Raw genomic sequence first — 21,990 nt, forward strand, 5'->3', positions numbered from 1 at the left:
CAAGCCCCCAAAAAATCCTGAACATAGACGATTAAAAAAAGCAGTTGAACGACGTTAACGCCACAATTCAGAAACTACATAATTCTGTCTTTTTACATATCAGCAATTTTCCCCCCATAACATATATAATGTTTTGTTTTTTTAAAGAAATGTCTGATTTTGCTTTTAATAACCATTCCACCGCTGCTCTGTAGTGTTCTCATCCTGACACATCTCACCACCAGGGGGCAGACTGCAGCGCCGGTTTACCGCTGAGGTCGACTTTAAGAAGTGCTTCCGGCTTCGTCCTTCCTCTTTCCTTTGGCATCGGGACGCAGCCATGGTACGAAATTCCTACACGAATAATTTTTTTGTGCAATCTATCGTAATCTTGACGATTAAAGAATAAGTAAAGCATCCAGTTGTTTCAGATGTGTTAACAATCTTACGGTGCACGCTGCGATGGTGTTATTGTCCACCTTATGCTAATTTTTTAGATGTTTAATAGTTGATAGTCGATGTGTGCTGTTTTCTGTTGTAGCGACCCTGAAACTGGCCTCGCTTTAAAGGCTAATATAATACATGTGTCACTTAAAGTAGCTTGTATGACAAACAGTAGTCTATTAAGAATCAAACTATTGCTGTGCCCCATGTTAACACTCATATTTAACAGCTAAATCAATGTTACAAATGCTTCAATGCTAACGGTGGCTAACACGAAGCTGCAATGTGTAGCGCCGTGTTTTTATTCATCCATTAATTTGGTTGGAGACGGATGTGTATGATGGGTTTTTGTTAAGTCTGTCACCTTTTTTGTAGTTTCTCTCAAATATTGGTCTTTAGCTCGTTAGCACCGGTCATCAGTTTGTTAGCATTGTAAGAAAGTATGCAGCTGGATTAAACATTTTCCTATGAAACTGATCATCTCAACGCCTTTAAGTCTAAACATTTAATCTGGACAACGTTTCAATCATAAACAGACTTTGGTCAGTCCAAAATACTTGCAAAATGGAAGTCACGTGTATTTTTTTTTTAGGCATGGCCCTTGTATTCCTGCTCTTTTTGGTGTACTTTATTGTATCAAATGTTTTGAGATGTGTCACTAAGGGCAGGCTGTATGGTTAACCTCACCTGTCCTGATAAAGCTTGCCAGCCCATTGGTGTGCATGGATCCATCATTTCAGGGTGTTTGGTTTTTTTCTCCATTTTTACAAGCACCATAACTGGTTGAGGATCCTAGTATGAATGAAATGTCCTGGTTAAATTTTGTGGCTTGGAGCAAGTTCTGATTGCTCCCCCCTCACGTTTTCCCTGTTAGTCCAGAAGGTTGAGATTTCACTGATCTATCAAATATGTCATGTCTGCTTAACTTCTCTCCTGTTTTATTTTTATTAAAAGGTGAACGTCCCGAAGACCCGCAGGACCTACTGCAAGAAGTGCAAGAAGCACCAGCCACACAAAGTTACCCAGTACAAGAAGGGAAAGGATTCCCTTTATGCACAGGGTGAGCTGTTAGTGCTTTAGTCATATTGTGTTTGATTTTTTTTAGCTGTGTCACGACATGTAGCTAAACTACAATGTTTCTGCAGGTAAGAGGAGATACGACAGAAAGCAGAGCGGTTATGGTGGCCAGACAAAGCCTATTTTCCGTAAAAAGGTAAGCATGTGAAAATCAGCATCAGTATATGTGTGTGTGAAATTGGACATCAGTAACACTAGATTATTTTCAGGCTAAGACAACAAAGAAGATTGTGTTGAGGCTCGAGTGCGTAGAACCCAACTGCAGATCCAAGAGAATGCTGGCAATCAAGAGATGCAAGCACTTTGAGTTGGGTGGTGACAAAAAGAGAAAGGTAGGAGTCACTGATATGTCTACATCTGCATTCCCACAGTGTGTACACTGTTCCATGGGTGCTTCAATGCTGTCCGAACTGTATTGTTTGGTGTCTGAGGTCAAAATCAATGCAGGCCACCCCAAAAATCCTACAGAATGTGCTCGACTTGTGTGTGCACAGTTAGCTTACCTAAACTTGTTTGACTTAGTACAGTGCAATTATGTTTTGTATGTTATGAATCTTATCAATATACTACATATGAATTTTTGCTTAAATCTATTGGAAGTCAGATCTTGACAGTTCACTTCAGTGGTCTTCTAATGATGACATCCTGCTGAGGACAATTGATCATTAAAATGATCAGGAAAAACACATTTGGGGAACTCAGAAGCTGCCAAATGATTAATCATTTCAATAATTTAAGTATGAGAAGTATCAGCAATGTACACATTGCAGGTGGGCACTAGAAAATGCCCACTGCCTGGCAGATGCACCACTGTATAGTTAACTATGCTATTTATTTGTTTTTGATTTGGTATAGAATTGGCATGTTAACAAGTATGTACTATTTCTATGTTTTTAAATGCACATCTTCATAAGATGCGATCAAAAAGGCAGGGCCCAACAAAAGTGACAATGAGAATCAGGATTGAGAACAGGACATTAAAAATATTGCATCAGTCCATTTTATCAGTGCTTTCAGCGGTGTAGTAGTCCATTAATTGTGACTGAAGCTGTAAAAGATGATGGCCAGAAAGTGTTGACCTAAATTTATGGTAATTTAAAAAAAAAAAAAAGCTTTTACATCTGTTGAGTTGGACTTTGTTTCATATACACATTGTGCACTGCTCAAACATGGCGAGACAAAATGCTCTGAAGCAATAAGATGTAGTCGGTGACCAACTCAAAAATAACTATAGTCAATTGTAACCTTCCATAGACTGTTTTTATTTTAGAACTTGGGTTGGTTTGCGTTTTAGTATTTAAATAGTAATATTATTCTGTCTGTTATGCTCATCTTTTGGGTCTTGTTGTCCAATCAAATGTTTTTCCCCCCCATCGAATTGATACCACAATGACATTAAAACAAAATGGCAGATAATCTGCCAATCACGTTGCTCCCCCTGATGCTACATCTAAAATCCTCTTAACTGAAAATCTGCTAGATTATAACAAATTTGTAGATTACCTGTGCAGGAAGTGTGCACACGGTCAGTCTCATTTTTCTAACTCATTTTGTCCACTGGTGAATGAAGCAAATCTACCAGCCACTTACATATTTTGTGTTTGTCTTAAAGTGGTTTCATTCATTTTTAACCTGTTGACAAATGCCTGTGTAGTGGTGTAAGGGAGGAGATTTCAGTGAAAAATTAGGTCTTTATTGGGTGTAACCTTTTTATTTTTAAAACATCAAAAACCACTGAACCATTTTCTCATTATATTGGGATATATTTGTCCCTTGAAGGTCAACAGGATGTAAGAATGTATCATCACTTTAAAACAAAAACTAGGGTACATTTGTGAGGATAAGCTTGTGGACCAAACCTATAATGGGAGGAAATGACAAGTGAATAACACAGTAGCTAGTCCGTATAATCGGTTTACAGATGGTATAGTTGAGATTATACATGTTGATGTAGAGATAAGCAAACAAACTTGAAGAAGCACTAAAACACTCAATAGTACTGTTTCATCAACTAACTTCGTAGTACTTTCCAGCAGCTTCTAACGTGATTATGGTTCATTTGTTATGTTTTATCATTTGAGCTACTTAATAAAATGTTTCCCTCTGTTCTCTTACAGGGCCAGGTCATCCAGTTCTAAGCTGTCACCCAGTCTTCTGGATGGAGTTGTCACTATTTTCAATAAATGTGTCCAAACATACTTGAGTGTCTCTTGCTTCACCTTTTTATTTTCACTTTCAGAACAACATTCTGTCAAAACTCTTGATACTCACTCCATAGTCAATTCAAGTATACATGTTTTTTACAGATTTATAAGACATGATTTAAATGATTTTAGCAGTTTTAAGAATAGAATGTCAAACATTTTCCCTTTTTTATACATATGCAGCCTCAGTTTTACAAAAATATACAATCTAAAGAAATTTCCCACATTAAAATTGTGTCGGCAGCTAAATTACATACTCACTTTTGTGAACGACCTTAGGACTACAAAACAGTGGTACGCTTCTGTTTAATGGTCATGTCCTGCCAGTGCAGCTTTTGAGGCCCCTTTAAACCGCTCCTGATGGGGGTGATGGTCAGTAGAGCGGTGCCTGAAGGGTTGACTGATACCTTCACTTTGTTGTGTAGAGTCTGAACACCCATCTCCTTGTACTGAGGCAAGATCTGGGTGACATTACACTGTGGGTCACACATTTTCCAGCTAGGAAACTCACTGATGAAAAACCCTCGTGCACCACCTATCTCCATTCTGTTCAGCACCGAGACAGCCATCCTGTTATTAGACAGCAGCCTCTCCCACACTTCAAAACGGTCCACCTATGGGATAAAGTTATTTCCTGTCAGTTTCACCACTGATATAGCTCCAATTGATCAATTTAATCTACGTCATTGGCATCAAGTCTAGGTTTTGTGACATTTAGCACTTTCACAGAGGAGCTAAATGCTGACAGCTGTTATTCCAGAAGGTGACCACGCTTTGTGTCACCTCTCACACCCACCTTGGCAGTGCGGTATCCCTGCTTGCCCAGTGGATCCTGGCTAATGGCGATGATGTGTCTGTTCTGCAGGAGCTCTCTGGAGCGGGGACAAATGTCCCTCAGATCATTAGACATGAGCAGAGGGGCTGCCATGATGGCCCAGAGCGCCATCTGAGACTCCTGCTGGTCATGACTCAGGCCAAAGTTCCCGATCACAAGCTAGGAAAATACATTGGTGTCATAAATATGTAGATAACGAGGCAAATAAGTCTCACTGATAACATGAATTTTATCAACAGCTTACTGTTAGAGGATATGTCCTTTTTTTTTTTAAGTCTGTCAGACAATATGATCAGTGAAAGGTTTTTCTTAGTTGTAATCATTCCTGCTCTTCATGCTAGCTATTAAATCATCTCCTTCAAATGTGCTTTCAATGTAAGTGATGGGGGCCAAAATCCAGAGTCATTATGTGCAAAAATGTATTTAAAAGTTGTACGAAGCATCAGATGTTTGCACAAAAGGACATTTGTGGTTTGAGTCCCCCATCACTTACATCAGAAGGGTATTATGAAGGGATACTACTGATGACCAGTATGAACAGGAGGGATGATTACAGCAAGAAAACCCTGCTACAATGTACATGTGGGTACATTTATTAACAACTGTTTTAAGACACACCTGAGAAATTGTGATCTTGAACATGATGCTTTTTCCATAATAAGTAATTTTTATAATGAAATGTTTGCTTGTGGTTTTTTGTTCTTGGCGGTTTTAAACAGTGTGTATGGAAGTGAATAATCATACTGTTTGATAACTGGCATGAACAAGAATATGAATAAGAAGAAAGTAATAGTTAGTCATTTTGGGAAATGTGTGCAACAGGTTGTGTTTCTCTTCTGTTTTATACATATAATTACAGTGATTGCGTTGGGCTCAATACTGTCAATACTATGCCTAAATGCATCCAGTGTTGACAATCAGCTGCTGTTCCGTTATCTTGCTGCTTTGACTAAACACCCTTTGTAGACATTCTTTCAAATCAGCCAGCTTCAGGAAGTAGTTTCACATTAACTCTACAGGTATGAGGGAGGATTTTTTTCAACTCTCGGCAAGAAAACGTATTCCTCAAAATATTCCTGACCTCCTCTTCAGAAACAAAGCAGCACTTCAAAAAAGGTGCTTATGCATTTGAAGGCTACTGGAGCATAGCTGCTGGTTCTTGGTGCTTAGTTTGAGGTCAAAGAGTGTATAAAAGCTTAAGTAGAACAGAGTACCATATCGGGGTCGTTCCAGCCCCCAGGGCCAGCCGAGGGGACGATGACATCCTGATGAGCAGCAGTCCAGTCCAAGATGGACTTGATGCTGCTCCATGAGTCGTACACGTCAGCGAAGTTGCGCCAGTGGTTACACGTCTCTCGAATGGCTGTGTAGTTAGGCTGCAGGCAAAAACAATGCTCCTTTTATGTAGGATAACATGATGTATGGCACAGTATCATCATGCCATTAATCATTAGCATTGAAAATAATGTAGTTACTCATTGTTGAGTTACGTGCCATTGGTACATTTCAGGAAGTGAATAGCACAATGATAAGGTAGTGAATGCTGACACAAAGACAAACAAATTCTCTCACCTGATTAAAAGGCCACTCATAGAAAGGCCACTCACAAGAGTAGAGGATACTTTTTCCAGTGTTGTTCAGTGCTTTTGACATGTTCACATAACCTTAAACAAAACAAATATAAGTTAGTTAGAATAAACTTTTAACATGATATCCAAAACAACTACTATTTAGATATAAATTTGAAGTTAAATAGCACAAAATGTGATTATTACATATACATCAAAAGGCCTTTATAAGATTTGCTTGCACCACAATTACATTGTACAATGATTTCCTAAAAGCACACACATTGAACTACATAGCAATAATAAGGGACAGGTTACTGTACACAGGGAGTGGTGTTGCTATGTTCAAAAAATAACCATGTAAATTCAGAATTAAAACTCACCTTCTCCCAGCAAAGTCCAGTCCATAGAGCAGCCATCAAATTTGAGCAGATCCACATCCCAGTCAGCAAAGGTCTGAGCATCTGTCTCATAGTAACCCAGACTGCCTGGGTATCCACCACAGGTGTTTTCTCCAACATCTGCATAGATACCCAGCTTCAGGCCTTTGGAATGGACCTAGAAGTAGGGACATCCTTTAGTATAATAATTCAATTCATATACATACAACAGTATGGACTCCACTTATTTTCTGAATGTAGTGATTCAATACCAGCAGGTGGCGATGTTGCACAGCTAAAAACGTACTGCCGCTGTTATAGGGAACAGCCTGCCTTAGACCTTGTGGGTCTGAATATATCTCCCTTTTTAGCTGCCTTTGCTGCCTGTGTTAGAAACGAAGCTGTCAAAGCGGTCTCAAACTCAGAATGCCTCTCCCTCTATTGCAGCAGTCTGTAGCAAAGAGACTCCTACCTGACACAATATATGCCTACTTATCCCCCTTAGTGCCAGTTACTGATTTTGTATGAGAAAGAAATCTGAAACCCAGGTTCCACATCTGGTCCTTTTCCTCTTCATTATGTAAATAATTTCAGATCAGCTCGGATGGATGTATAATGAATATGTAATCTGGCTACGTAATCACTTTTATGCCTACTTATTTAACCAGAGGTTCCCAAACTTTTCATTTGACAAAGATTTGAAAGTTGATCCGCATTGCACCACAGATCGGACAACACTGTATCCTATGGACTCTTATCTGCGACAATTATGAAACATTGTATAATGTCTATAATGAAGCAAAAAGAGAGGAAATGTAATGAAAACAGTCATTTTAGTGCATATCCTCCTTTTGCTTTTTTCCAGGGAATAACTGAAATAAGAGTATTTTTCACTTTCTTTAAGTCTCCCTCAAACCCAGTCTCTCTTTGATGTCTATGGAGGAATTATGGCGCTAATACTATATTCACACCCTGAGTCTTCAAGCCTCTTTTTTTACCCACTGCTCACATAGTCGGCCAGTTTCTTGATGCCCCCCGGGAATCTTTTAGGGTCTGCCTGCAGGCGGCCCTGGGCATCTCGCTGGTAGGAGGGCCAACAGTCATCGATGCAGACGTACTCGTAACCGGCGTCTTTCCAGCCCTCCTTCACCATCACATCAGCCATCTGCATGTAGAGACGCTCACTGCCAAGGCAACAGGAGGAGACAGGCGGGGCCGATAGTATCTGTTAGATGCCAGTGTTCAATGTCATGCACAAGAGCAACATGGTAGACACAAATACACATTAAAGAAAAGGGAAGGCAGTTTTCGTTATTGCTCATTGTCAGTTGATTAACATTTAGCATCCCACTCCTTAGGCTGAAATTTGGTGCATGTAACACTTTGTTGGACAAAAGTAACAGGATTTTGCACAATACTGATGATTAGGGCTGCAAATAATGATGATTTCCTATTCAGAAAGTGGTGAAAAATGTTGCAGCATGTTGTCTTGTTTTGCCCAGACCAACAGTCCATAACCCAAAGATTATCAGTTTACTATCACAGAGGACTAAAAAAACAGACAATATTCACATTTAAGTGGCTGGAATAAGAGATTCATTGTACTTTTCTTTAATTTCTGTTGATTGGACTATTGCAAGCTACTGCTGATATACTCTGCATTCATTAAAGAATAACACGAAAGGAAAGTTGAATTATGACTTATATATAATAATAAAATAATAATAATACATTTTATTTGTATTGCACTTTACATTTCAGCAAAATTAAAAAAATGTTAAAAGGAGAACATAAAAGACACTTGCTTTTGTAAAAAGATTTTTTTAGGTCTCTTTTAAAAACATCTGCAGTCTGTGGGGCCCTCAGGTGGTCAGGGAGGGCGTTCCACAGCCTTGGGGCTGCAGAGAAAAAGGCCCGATCACCCATGGTGCGGAGCTTGGTTCTGGGGGCTTGGAGGGTGTTTATGTTTATGTTTTCAGAACGGAAGGTGTGTGAGGAGGTCTGGGGGAAAAGTCCTGGACTTAGAGATGAGAGTGACCTCAGTCAAGTGTTTAATCTGCAACATAGTTATGAATTAAGGTGTCTGTGTGATATAATAATGTTATCTACACACTTTTAGAGCTGAAACAATTGGTGGTTTCATTGATTACATACTCAGCTGAAAATGAATGTGTTATATTTTGATAATCAATTTTTCGTTTCAGTTACACTTGTTGGTTCCAGCTGATTAAATCAGAGGACATTACATTTTAGTAAATGGATTCTATTTGTGCTTTGAACTGTTGGTCAGACTTTAAAGGTGTCTACTTGGGCTCTAAGAAATTGAGATTAATTGAGAAAGTAATCAGCAGATTAAACACTACTGAAACTAATCGCTGCAGGCCCACACAGTTTCCCTTTGTCTTAGTTCCTCTTTTCTCATTTTGTCTTTTAAAAAATTGTCTCACATCACTGATTCCTTTTTTTTCCATCCATTGAAATGACTGTATTACCATTTAAATTGTGCTCACACATTTATGCTCCTTGTTTAGAAAATACTTTGCCATTATATGTTATTGGACTATTGGATAACTTCAATATCTCCACTATCAATATCTCCTCATTGACCCAAACCAAAGAGGAAATAAAGGCATATTAAAACAGAATGTCACCAAGATCCTGTCTCTTCAAATATCATTAGCTGTCATAATCACATGTTGATGTTGCCATAATTATAATGACCTCTTATTATGAGTTTCTAAATTATGAGATAAAGATCTTATAATACTGACACATCAATCAATGATTTCTTCATTACAAAACTGCAGCTAACCATCATAACCATGAGTTGCAGTTAGGTGAGGCTGAGAAGGTAAAAGGCCAATTGCTTGTCTGTTGAGGGCATAGAGCAGAGAATAGGTGGTAGCTTGCTGTGAGGCTGCATATTTTGTTGCTTGTTGCTATGGTTTAACTCAGTTTTGCTGATTTTTCCTGATTTTGGCCTCTGTTTCGTTAATATTTTTTGGTTAAAAATGTCACTTTTTGTGCACATAGTCTGGCCAGCTGACCTGCTTTTTGCAACATCCCTAAATACCCAAATACACAACAGGTAGATTCTCAGGATCTTTCTCTGTCAGATACATATATTGGGGTAAAAAGTACAATATTTCCCTATGAATCGTAGTGGAATAGAAAGATAAGTACAAGCAACGCACCTCAATCGTACAACATAAGAACATAAATGTTTCAATAAATGTACTTCTTTATACTAACTATTCAGTGCATTCTCATAATGAAACAGGTAATTAGTCAGAATCTTATCACAAGAAAGCTTCTGATTTATTGTCTTGTTGAAAGCTATGTGTGCTTCTGTAGATTCATTACCTCAACCAGTTAGTTTAATCTCATTTTTACATTATGATTGTTTTATGTTGTGCTTTTTGCTGACAATATGATGATTATTGTTGACAGTGCTGGCTATATATATAACCTATTCTTACTTGTGTTGTAAATGTGTTAGTTAAAAGAGATAAAACATCATTAGGAAAGGAGGCTGGAAGAGACTAAATGGAGTAAGTGTTGTTTTCCTCCTGCTTTTAAAACCCACACATGTATCAGGTGGTGTAGGATCACAGCTCAGTTGACTCCTACCTGATGCAGTTATTAGGGTCCGTGTCACAGTCGAGATTACACATGAACCTCTCCCAGTGCAGCCAGCCCATAGTGGGTTTAAGCGCCAAACCATTGTCCAAGGCTTCAACAACAGGACGGATTAACAACAGCAACACTGCGAGAAGAAGCACAGCACTGCACATTGTTACTGTTTCAAATCGACCACACAGCAAACACAGAAACAGTACCCGGTTGTGTTTTTGTATCCAAATCTATTTCCACGTCCCGCCCTCTTCCTGAATGATCGACATTAATTCCGTCCAATGAAATCAAAATGCGGAAGTAACTGTCCAATGGTGTCTCACCCGGAATCCCTGTTTACAAACTAGGAAGCGCCAAGAAGCGCTGCAAGAGTAAATAAAATATGAAATTATGAAGAAGTCAGCTGACATGGTATTACAGGTTAATATAAATAACACTGATACAACAAAAACTAAAGCATTAAATTCATGCATATTCACTGTTAACAATATTGAGATAGTATAACTTTTAAATCCATATAAGGACAAAAATGAACATAAAATACCTTAAGGCACTGTAAATTGTCATTTTTGAGAGACATGGGTGGACCTGCTTGGTGGTGTCCCACAGTTACTCCTCCTGTCTATGTGACATGTGCAGTATCCATCAGACAGTCAAAAAGATCTACGAATGGTAAGACAAAATACAGCTATCACAAAGTTAGTTGAACATGAATGATACAATAAAAAAGTAAAGATATATTCTAAATGAGAACGTTTTAAAATATATTGTAGAAGACGTTGACTAAGGATGTTGAAATGTAACAGTTTAAACCGTATAAACAGTACATGTGCAAATGTAATGTTAGATGTGATGGGTTCACAGATGTGCAAATAGTGACATTTTTACAAAAAAGATGAAAGGTAGGAGGCACTGTTATTGCAAAAAGTTTAAAAGTAATACAAAGCTAATGCTTTAATATTAGATTCTGATCCAGAAAACTGCTTGAAAACGCTGTTATACTTAAATAAAGTAAAGCAGAACTTACCTAACAACCTTTATTATGTCAGTATACTTTTATTATGCATGTATATTGTGCTTTAGTGGAGCATATTCCTCCCAGCAAAGTAACAATTAGCCAGTTGCCCACTTTGCTTCATGGATAAAAGCCCCAATAAGCCTCTTTCACAGCAAACATTTGGACTTGTCACAGCTGAAAAAGCAGAGGTGTTACTAATAACATTAACAAAGGCTTTGTTCTTTTCAAATGTCCAAGTAAGCCTTGACAGTGAGCCAATGAGCCAGCATGTACAAGACCAGGACTCTGGCATCTCATCAGTAAAAATAGGCCTATAGGAAAAGTGTTAAATATAGTGATTTTTCATACTAAGGGTAGACTGAGGCTGTATACATAAAAAAAATCTTGTTCCCAAAATAAAGACACATTTTATATGTCGGATCCCCATTTCTTAAAGAAAAACCTCCGTAGACATCCTAGATATCTATTTGTATATGCTCTCCAACAGACACTAAGAATGAAAGAAAATGGCCCAATTTACCCCACTGTTCCCTGAGGAGGCTGGCTAATCAAAAATGCCACACACGCTATCAGCAATAATGTAGGACTACGTACATATCGACGCTGCTTCAAGCTGTTTATTAGCTCTGGATCCACTAATTTGTCTGGTGCTGACGCTAAATGAATTAAAGATAGGTTTCTTAATTCAGCCGTAAACGGACACCCTGCTACAGAACCAAATTAATCCTGGACGTTTTTGCTTTTGCAATTGTCACAGATCTTCTCACACACGCAGAGAGAGTGATGAGTTTTGCTTGTTATTTTGCCATTTTGTAGAAGTGTAAGAAGACATGTTGCTAATCAAGCTATTTTTTGGGAGCATGCAGAGCTCACCTACGGTACAAAACTGCTGAAATTTTATAGAGCTGACACTATTTAAAGCAGCAGTGAATCACCTTATAAGACCTTGCTGTGATCCTGCTCCTGACACACTCTGGTATTGCTGTGCCTTGATGATCCCTGGTGTCCTGATATTGAGAGGAGTCAAAACAAACCAGGCAGGATTCATGAGTTGGGACAAACCCAGATTATGACAATAATCCTCATCTCCACTGCTGGCTGTATGTGAAAAGGGAGCATTAATGACCACAAAACCTGACCTTTCAGGGAAATGTCAAGGGTGCCTATTTCAACCCCTAAACATTATCAAAGGCCCAGGGACAGGCCTGATACAAACAATTTGTCACTTGCTATAGTTCATATCAGTGCCAGTGAGCAAAGCCGTCGAGGCTCTAAATGTCAGATTTCAATTTGAGTCACCCCCCTGCTGATGGATGGACCAATCCAGCTCACTTGAATACATTTTTTCATTCAAAAAATTGGATCTCACCCACTGTCATGATAGAGACCCTTGTTGTTTTTTTCACAGGGCTGCATAAAAAGAGCAGTGTGCCTCTATCTGTACATTGGTTAATTGAGATTGTTGACAGATGGGCAGCCCCATGTTTGCTGTCTGATTTATGGCTCCCCAGAGCTTCGACACCAATCCATCGTGCTCTTTTCTTCACCACTGTCATATAATTGAAGAGACTGTCATGGCTGACTTATGTTGGCAACTTTGTTATGAAGTGTGTGGGGACAAAATGAAAGGCATCCTGCCAAGGAGTTGCATTATTGTATTGATCTATAGGGACAGGTGGTAGCGCTAGCAAATGTCATCAGAAAGTTGTGCCTCCATAAATACAACATCTAACACTATATGGCTTACAGAGTGGAAAGTAATTTATTGTTGTGCATTGAGCTGCTTAAGTTGTTTATCTGACTGTCACATGAGGCTATATGTGCTGATGTTGCTGCTTTAATTAGGCCCCAGTTGAACTGAGTGTGTCTGAAATGGCTTTTAGAGCGGGAGCTTATGACCTGTAAATTACTTAGTTAATCGATTCTATTTTTTTGTAGTTCAGCAGATTTTTTAAAACACTTCTGTCTGAAATCTGTAGGTTGAATCCATCTGGGGATATATGGCAGGCAGATTGAATATACTGTATGGATGAGGTTTTACTTGACTATCTTTAATTACAGTTTCTGCAAATGCATTTTTGGTTTAATTACAATAAATAAAGATATTTTCAATTATAATCTAACTTGTAAAAAGGATAATTCAAGATATCTCTAAATAGATTTAGACTTGTCTGAAATGTTTTTTAAAAGATCTAAATGGTGTTATGGCATTTTATAATTCATTATTGGGTGTGATTACACACTCACTAGTATCCCAGTCATAATCAGGATTTTAGAGTGTTGCTTATTCCAATACCAAGAAACCTGGATATACCTGCTGGAAATCAGGATACTGTGACATCACCTTTTTGAGGTTTCTAATGACTCTGCTATGTTCACATGCATTGTCAAGTAGTAGTCAGTTAGTAAAATAAAAAAATATGATGCTGATATAAATGGAAACTCTGACTTAAGTAATGCAGATTCTAAATTGTGTGGTTACTCAAGCTGTGTCTGCTGGTAAATGCAGTAGAGTTTAGTACTCTGAAGAGGTAACTCATTTGATATATAAACTAGTGGTGGAGATGTTAAGGAGTCAAAACACATCTGCACACTGCATGAATAACCAGTTATCTCTCTGTGCCAAGTATAACAGGATGAGGTTTCAAAACCAGGATACTAATATGCTAATACACTCACAGATGAGATCTACAATACAACTCATTCATGTCTGGACAAATTTTAATTTAAAATATGATTATATATTATTTATATTGTATAATTTTATGACCAGTCTAAATTAAAATTTAATTTAAGTTATCATTAATTGCATTCTAACTAGTATGAATGAGTCATTAGTTTGTATGGACATTTAAAACTGATCTTTAATTAGACTTTTAGTGGTTCATTTGTACTAGTAGTCAAAGAGTAATTAGAGATACCTTAAATATTTGGCTACATGAATTGTGGATATATTCAATGTGACACCCAATGAAACCTATATATGATAAATCTATTTTCCAGTGGCTGTGTTAGAGTGAATGTTAGTAGTGAAGTGCTTCTGCTGATTTAATTTTCTTTGCCAAGGCGCTCACAGCTGAGAAGCATGTAGTGCAAAACAACAATATATTTCTCAGTTATTTTCTGAGGCAGATTGCATCTCTCTCAACTCACAGCAGGGGGACCACAGTGTGTTGCATCAACAATAGTGTTCATAATGCAGTTGCTACATGCTACTGATTTCACAACAGATTGAGACATTTTGAGCAGGGAAGAGGTCTCTCTACTCACTCTACTTTTTACTACTCCACTTCATTTAATCAGCTCATCAAAGAGTCTCTCCTAAGTGATGTTCTGTCTGGCTCTGATGAAATATTTGACATTTGACTCATGCACAGGCAGGGAGTGAATGTGCTTTAAGATGTAGAATGTGTGTCACTTTAGTTTTTGCATCTCTGCAGCTCCCCTGCAGATGTTTAGGCACTGTACTGAGGGCAAGTTGTTTTTATCAATAAATCTTCAGTAAATTATTCACCAAATACATTATTCACCACCTCATAGCTGAAGGGTTTAATCGAAAAGAAGTACTCCTGCTCCTCGTGCTTGTTCTCTTCAAATATATTTGCTATTTAAACATTGGGAATTTCTTCACCTCATGGCGAAAGAGAACCTTCATTGTCTTCTGTTCTCATGCCAAGAGACTGTATTAAACATTTGTCACATGCCATGTCCTGTAAATTATGAACCTAATTATGATTTTACTCTATTGCGATGTGAAAATGAGGTTCAATAATTCCCTCTTGTGATTACATCTGAAATATTATTACTAATGATCTTACGAGCAGCTCCCCCTGCTGAGAGTTACCGATCCTCAGCACAGGGTACTTCAGTATATTTTGAGAAAATCAATTTTAATAGTATAATTGATACAGTTTGTAGTCCTTAAAAAAGTCAGGGAGTACACAAAGACAGACCTTCGCTCAGGCCGCTCTTACAAAAGCTTTGTGGACCTGCCAGGTCTAATCCTACCTTTGAGGAGACTTGATGATGCATGTTCTCTACAATAATTAGATAGAGCTGTGTATTGTGTGCTATAGCTGGTAAACAAAGTGCATTGCAAAATCAATAACAAGCAAAGAGAGGCAGTACATTTCTGATGAATTCAATGATTTGTTTGGTTCAGTATGCAGGACGTTTTCTCAAGGATATTTTGAGGCTGTCTACTTGGCGTCTGTTTCTATCTTGTTCTCCGGCATTTATCGTGTCTGTTTCTATTTAAGTCAAAGCAGATGGACGAAGGACACTTCAGATACAATTTCGCTAAAAAATCAACCACTGAGTGTTTCCAGCTCAGACTTGTAAAAAAAAATAAAAATTAGGGCTTAGTTTAGCAGATCAATTGGAGCTAGGTCATTACCAAATAAGTGAGTGAGTTTTTATTTTTATTGTTATATTGATTGGATAACAACTGATCTTTTTTACAAGTGAAAAATGCCCCAGTGGGACACAATCACTACAATGATTTAGAAATGCTAAATGGAATATTTCAAGTTTTGTTGAAAATGTGTTCATGTACTTTCAGTTCCACTTTCTAATAAGGCACCATTTCTTAATTTAAGTTGTGGCTAATGGAAAATAATTTACTAATGCTTTATAAATCAAATAGATGTCATTAGTAAGAATAAGCTTTGAATTACCAGTTTGTGAAAAATCACTTGCTGGTGTTGGTACGTTCTATTTAGTAATAATACAGTTAACTATTGGTAATGTATTAGCTCATGGATTTCTCTCTTTCCAGTAAACACTCACGTCTGCAGTTGTAATGTTAGTCGTTAATAAGGGTCTGTAATAAATCTATCCTGCCTGCTGTAGTAAATAGCAAAATAGCAAAGTTGTTAATAAATGGATTTTAATCCAGGTGCTCCTCAGACCTTCCCCAAAAGGTAAGTGGTTGAATGGCCTAATGGTTGCTTTAATAATTGGCTTATAAATTATCTAAGTCTTAATTATCTTCATTAATGATCTTCATAAAATATTGATAAGGTACTTTATTAGAAGGTGGCACCCACTTGTAAATGTAAATGCAGGTTGAATTGCAGTTTATTAGTAGTTTGATGTGACTAAGAACCAATTCATACGATTTACTCCTGCTCAGCTGCTGAATCAGGTTTTCAGCCCTCCATCACTGCCACTCATCATGCTTCACATTATCAGTTTTGCTGAGTAAGTTCCAGACAGAGTGACCTTTATTTGGTTGTTTTGTTGCTTTTAGAGTGTCAATAATGTCTGCCGGTTATTTATGATTACAAGTTTTTTTTTTTTACTGGGAGTACAAGAACAGCTCTGGACAGTACACAAAAAGGCCATAAAGTGACGATGACGTCAATCTTTCTCCCAGTTCAAACTCATCTTTCATGGTTCACGTGTTGCATCTGTGTAATGGATGCAAGCCTGACCTTTTTCACACAGAGATAAACTGTGATGCCAGACATGTCCCCTGCAGCCTTGATAAGCCAAATCAACCATGTACCAAGCAGCTGAAGCAATCTGAAAGCTTACACCTGTACATTGAATAGATGAGGCTTAAACTTTCACTAAAACTAAAGACCTTAAAGTTGCTCCATTGAGCACTTATCATTGAATAAAAGTAGAAGAGTAGAATCAATTTTGTCTTTTTTTTCGGAGGGGGTGGCTGTACCTTCTGTTTAATTTTTCATTCAAGGTTGAAAATTTCAGCTTGGGTTTTCTTTGAGATGCTGCTTCTGTATTACCTGAAAAAAATTATTCTGTATAGGAGTTCAATATGTCTCAGGTTACGATGAACCTGCAAATTGATTTCTCTGGGTTGGTTTGCAGCCCGGAGCACATTTGTTATTCCCTTTGCTCTAAGAGGAAAACAAATAATGTTACGCACACCATTCTACTTCTTTGTTATCACATGAAATGTATTGTTTTATTGCTCCATTTGGTGATGGAAATGAATAATAACCTAAGGGGAGTCATATTATTCTACCTGGTCATGCAGACTGCTGTAGAGCCAAGGGAAAGGTTTTTAAAAAGAGGCAGTGAGGCTGTATTCCCCGCTTAGTTAAACCATCTTTTGTGACACTATACATGATCTCAATAGACACAAATACAAGCATAAGTGTAAGAATATAGGTTTCTTGTGAATTTTTTAAGAGCCTATACACAAGAAAACACAATCAATGGGATGCAGGATTCAGGAATTTTATGAACAGCGTCACCATGGCAACAAGGCAAGATCACTATCAGTGTGCATTCAGGAGATCCCATGATTGCAATTCCATGTCCACGTTCCCATGCTCCAAACATCCCCCCATTGTTTACAGACGTGTGAAATCTCCACAACCACATGCTAAAATGGAGGTTTCAGCTCTTTACCTCTGTTACACTTGACTGGTAAGCTTTGCGACACTTGAATCAAATAATAAAGGCATAATTGGATTCAAATGAGAATTTAACCTATTAAAATTATTTTGTATGTGCTGGAAGATGCTAAAAATTTTATGCTTAGCTCTTTTCATATTAAATGCTAATGAGGAATTAAATTGGTAGGTCAAAGCACAGCCTGTTCACAGCTCTTTAATTACCTGACACAGAGATTAAAGGTTGTGACTGCTATTACTCTCTGCAAAAATATATTTCTTATATTAGCGCGTTTTTAAAAAGTTGTTTGAAGACTGGCTACTCCCACCTGGTACTGAAGATTAGACCATGGGGCATCATAATTCATGTTATCTGTTTAAATTATTCAAAATAGACAAGACAAAACTGAAAAGCACAGATACTCTAGACGTCTTTGAGCTGGAATAACCTTAGCTTTTTATTACTTGACAAGATTTTCTGTTTCAGAAGTGGAGCTTTCATCATGAGTTGTGTCCAGCTGTTTTGAGCTACTTTTTGTGAGAAACTCCAATCGCTGATTAGTTTTACTTTCATGATAGAAAGCTATTATAAAATGTTATAGGAACCTCAAATGTATATGGAGGTGTAAACCTGAACATCAATACAACATTAAACAATATTTTTACTTTAGAATTAAACCTGCAAGGATTAGTCACTTAATTGATTAGTTAATCAACAAAACATTTATTGAAACAAATTTGATCATTTATCATTATGAGTCATAATTTTCTCTAGGCTTCTATGATAATAAATAACTTAACTATGATAATAACTTTCATTGATTGTTAATATAAAACTATTGGTGCACCTTTAAACTATGAGTAGTTATCCTAACTTATTCTACTGTGAGATGCTTAGAACATATACATGTCTTGTTAAAATGAATGTCAACATGAATAACTTTACCAAGAATTCCCTGTAATGTACAGCTTTCTATTCAGCTTGACTTGCCAAAAAGGAAAGAAGAAATCCTCATGACAATATGGAGGAGCTTTGAGCACTCACAGCAGGGTTGAACGCTTGAGAAATGGCATTGGTTAAGGACATTGCATGACATTCAACACACATTTAGTATCTATATATCATGCGAAGTGGCAGAGAATGGAAACAAATGTTTATACTGCAATTTTGACACGCTGGATGGGGGTAACTGGATGGGACAGAACATTACTCAGCAGGAAGTGGACAGTAAATAAAAGGGTGTGGTAGCACCTGCTGAGCATTTCCCTTTGCGTCTCATCCTTCACATGTCATCTCATTGAATACTTTTGCACTGAAACCACTCTGCCCGACTGTTGTGATGCAAAGCCCAGCACAGAGGTAAGTATGAAAGTGTGATGTTTATTTTTGAAGCCCCTGCAGAGAGTGCTAGTAGTGATGACGATGGGAGTTTTAGAGCAGATAGAGGGAGAAAAACAAAGGTGGGGGAAAAGCTCATGAGCTGAACTCACTGGTGTTGATCATGGTACATCTTCTTCAAACACCAAAATCCCTTCCCTGCAACACAAGCATACACTGTACACTGTGGTTTTTGTGTACTCACACAAATACAAACACTGTACTCTCGCACCTTCATGCTTCAGCCCCCATGGACTGGTTGCCTCCCCTCGAATACTATCCCCATGTCTCACAGACTAATTCTCTCTGGGCTTCTCAGCAGGCCCTTTGTTTCCAAGGCAACAAGACTCAGGATGTGTTGGGTTTGCTGGAAGTCTAGACAATCAGCATTTTTAAGGTTCTGTTTGACAAAAAAAAAAGTTGACAAGAAATAGGCTCTTTTTATTGTTTCCAGTATGCTGAATAGGGTATTGCATGGGGTTTTATATTGCCTGAGAATTCTTTCTTTTAATTTACTTTCTTTTAACCGTGTTTATCACCTCACTCAATATTTATAGTTACATGTTGTGACAGTATCAGTCTTTCAACACAGGAAGAGAGTCCTCAAGATTGGCATCTCGGCACGAAGATATTTGCATGTTGATGCTAATAATAACAAGCCTTTTCAACTCATGAAAATGCGTATGATCAAAAAGTGAAGCCAGTTTATTTGACTCCCTGATGTGTCAACAGTATAAAGACTGATCTTTGGTCTAACTCAATCAGAAGCTGGATAAAAGAGAAACAATTCAAAGATTCTGGAAACCCGGCTGTTTTATTGCTCAAAATGGTAGACTATGGTTGTGAACACTAATTAGTCTATCCTCTATGGTCCAACTTGCCCCTGTCAGGAGGAAAATTTTAACAAAAGTCCCTGTAAACTAGTGATGGTGTTGCTACATACTGAGGAATTGCCTGCATAATAGTTACCATAATAGTTTAGAGTCTAGACTATTTTGTTTTACCCAGATCACAATATAAAGGTGAAAAGGAAGAGTACAGCAGCTTTTTTGACCAAGGCATATTTTATCATAGATCAGTTCTGAAGGATGAATAGTCTCAGGGGTAGCAGAGACAACCATAGCTGCAAATGAAACAAGTCCAGCTCTTCTACAACCACAATGTTTGTTCCAGTATTCTTCATGTACATTTCTGGCACCTCAGATGTTATCCTGATAATAGAGATTGTTGTAGTCCACTCATCGACACTCATTTTTCCTACGCATCACTGGCTTGAAGCTGGACCAACAACACTGCTGTCAATTGAAACAGGTTGCCGTGATGACTCAACCCTGACGGCCACACACCACCTGCTCATCTCTCAAGGCAAGTCCCAGCTCCACTTGTCTGGGAGGTATTTGTATCCTCAATAGCTGTCTCTCTGCATTCTGACAAGTTCAACTTAACTTCATATTAACTATGGTAGAATCCAGTTGTGGTGCACTTTTCTTCCAGTTAATTGTGGACCTTGCTGAGGACTGCACCAACTCCACAATGTGATTCATGTAGAATAATGATAACTCAAATTACTAATGGCGCTTTTCCACTACACAGTTCCAGCACGACACGACTCGACTCGTTTGTTTTTGGTTGTTACCTGGTACCTGGTACTTTTTTAGTACCTTCTCTGCTGAGGTTCCAAGCGAGCCAAGCTGATACTAAATGTGACTAAATGTGTCCCACACAAGAATCAAACCCGGCATTTTTAAATACCGGCAACAGTGTTACAGCCATACGGCTCAATTTTCTTGCTTTGTGTGTGACAGAAAGCCACATACAGCAGCAAGTACACCATCACCTCCATGTCCTCCATTGTTTGTGTTTGTATTGTGTATAAAACGAAGTCACGGCAGTTTCACGGAGCTGTACTATGACGACCCCGCCCATGTTGAGTAGGTACCTTTTTGTAATGGAAAAGTTCGTTCCTGGAACCGTGCTGAGTCGAGTCGAGCCGAGTAGAGCTGGAACTGTGTAATGGAAAAGCACCATAAAAGAATGACACTTTGAGAAAGTGCAAGAGAATAGCTAAATTAAACTACTGGACTTTGTCCTGAAAGGGAAAGCCCCAGAACCGCTTGCACACTGAAATCACAAATACATGGAAACAGGCATTTTTAGCCGATTAGCAGCATAACTTTAGGGATGTCTGTTGGTCTACCAATTTGGTCCATATGGAAATATCTCAACAGCACAACATTTTGTACACACATTCATGGTTCCTGAACAGATATATCCTATACTGACTTTGGGGATCATTGCATGAGCATTTAGCTCAAAGCACCACTGTGCCTAAATACATCCTAACAGAGCCCCCAGCATGACTGTAGTTTCTTAGTCTTGTTTAATTTAAAAGTGAACTTAATTTTTTTCAACAAACGCATACAGAGTCTCAGTCAAGGCATGCAATCAGAGGGTGTGGCAGGTGAGGCACAAGGTGGAGGTGCTTGACACTACTTTGGCAGGAAAAAAAGAGAGATAATCATCTTTGGTTCTTTCCAGCAGCAGCATCATCCATCTCAGCAGGAAGGGGGCAGACCAACAGTGAGGGATCGGAGATAAGGGCAGCAGGACTGGGCATGACAGACCTACTACCACTACACACACAGTCATCACATCGCCATAGGAGATAAGAAAAGCCATCGGTTGAGTTGATGTGTACTGTGGAGAAAAGTCAGAGTGTCATAGCTCTGTGCATTTGTAGGGAGAAATCCTGCAGAGTTGATCTTGATTGGCTGAGCACCTGCATGTAATTTTCAGCATAGTTTTTCAATAAAAAGTAGACAAAGACGGAGTTCCTCAACAATAAAGATGCTATCATTAAAACAGTGATGTAAACAGAAAAATCACAATTCCTCATTCAAAAAATGTTCGAATCAGATCCACTTAAAATGTGCAAAGTAATCAAACAATGAAGTTCCTTTTAGAAACTCTCCTCCCTGTGTTTGCCTCAGCTTTGTAGTAGTAAGAAATAAAGGTGACAAGTGTGATAAATTGTTAATATTAGGTTATGTGAAAAGCCATCACCCTTTTAGCCCTCTAAAAAGTCTCTTATCATGTTTTAGGACTTTGA

The 21,990-nt window shown here is 38.2% G+C and overlaps 2 protein-coding genes across 2 annotated transcripts; one reads left to right on the forward strand and one right to left on the reverse strand.

The window, feature by feature from the left end:
• Positions 1 to 215: 215 nt before the first annotated feature.
• rpl36a (ribosomal protein L36A) lies at positions 216 to 3,687 on the forward strand. Its single transcript, XM_053324132.1, has 5 exons — positions 216 to 322; positions 1,378 to 1,483; positions 1,569 to 1,636; positions 1,710 to 1,832; positions 3,618 to 3,687. The coding sequence occupies exons 1-5, from the start codon at positions 320 to 322 to the stop codon at positions 3,636 to 3,638; spliced, it is 321 nt and encodes a 106-aa protein (XP_053180107.1). The 5' UTR covers positions 216 to 319; the 3' UTR covers positions 3,639 to 3,687.
• Positions 3,688 to 3,891: 204 nt separating this feature from the next.
• Positions 3,892 to 10,316, reverse strand: gla (galactosidase, alpha). Its single transcript, XM_053324130.1, has 7 exons — positions 10,118 to 10,316; positions 7,497 to 7,671; positions 6,491 to 6,665; positions 6,112 to 6,203; positions 5,754 to 5,915; positions 4,501 to 4,698; positions 3,892 to 4,318 (listed from the first exon to the last, which is right to left on the reverse strand). Exons 1-7 carry the CDS (start codon positions 10,279 to 10,281, stop codon positions 3,986 to 3,988), a joined length of 1,299 nt encoding a protein of 432 aa, XP_053180105.1. The 5' UTR covers positions 10,282 to 10,316; the 3' UTR covers positions 3,892 to 3,985.
• Positions 10,317 to 21,990: the final 11,674 nt, after the last annotated feature.

Source organism: Scomber japonicus, chromosome 8, assembly GCF_027409825.1.
Source record: "Scomber japonicus isolate fScoJap1 chromosome 8, fScoJap1.pri, whole genome shotgun sequence".
Lineage (NCBI taxonomy): Eukaryota > Metazoa > Chordata > Actinopteri > Scombriformes > Scombridae > Scomber > Scomber japonicus.

Bases quoted from the DNA above. Each gene is read 5' to 3' on its own strand.
- rpl36a (XM_053324132.1), top strand. The intron at 1,484-1,568 runs GTGAGCTGTTAG...ATGTTTCTGCAG, and splicing joins GGATTCCCTTTATGCACAGG to GTAAGAGGAGATACGACAGA. The intron at 1,637-1,709 runs GTAAGCATGTGA...GATTATTTTCAG, and splicing joins AGCCTATTTTCCGTAAAAAG to GCTAAGACAACAAAGAAGAT.
- gla (XM_053324130.1), bottom strand. From the start codon at position 10,281: ATGTGCAGTGCTGTGCTTCTTCTCGCAGTGTTGCTGTTGTTAATCCGT. The intron at 6,666-7,496 runs GTGAGCAGTGGG...CCCTACTTCTAG, and splicing joins TCAAGAAACTGGCCGACTAT to GTCCATTCCAAAGGCCTGAA. The intron at 4,699-5,753 runs GTACTCTGTTCT...GTATTTTCCTAG, and splicing joins GCTGGAACGACCCCGATATG to CTTGTGATCGGGAACTTTGG.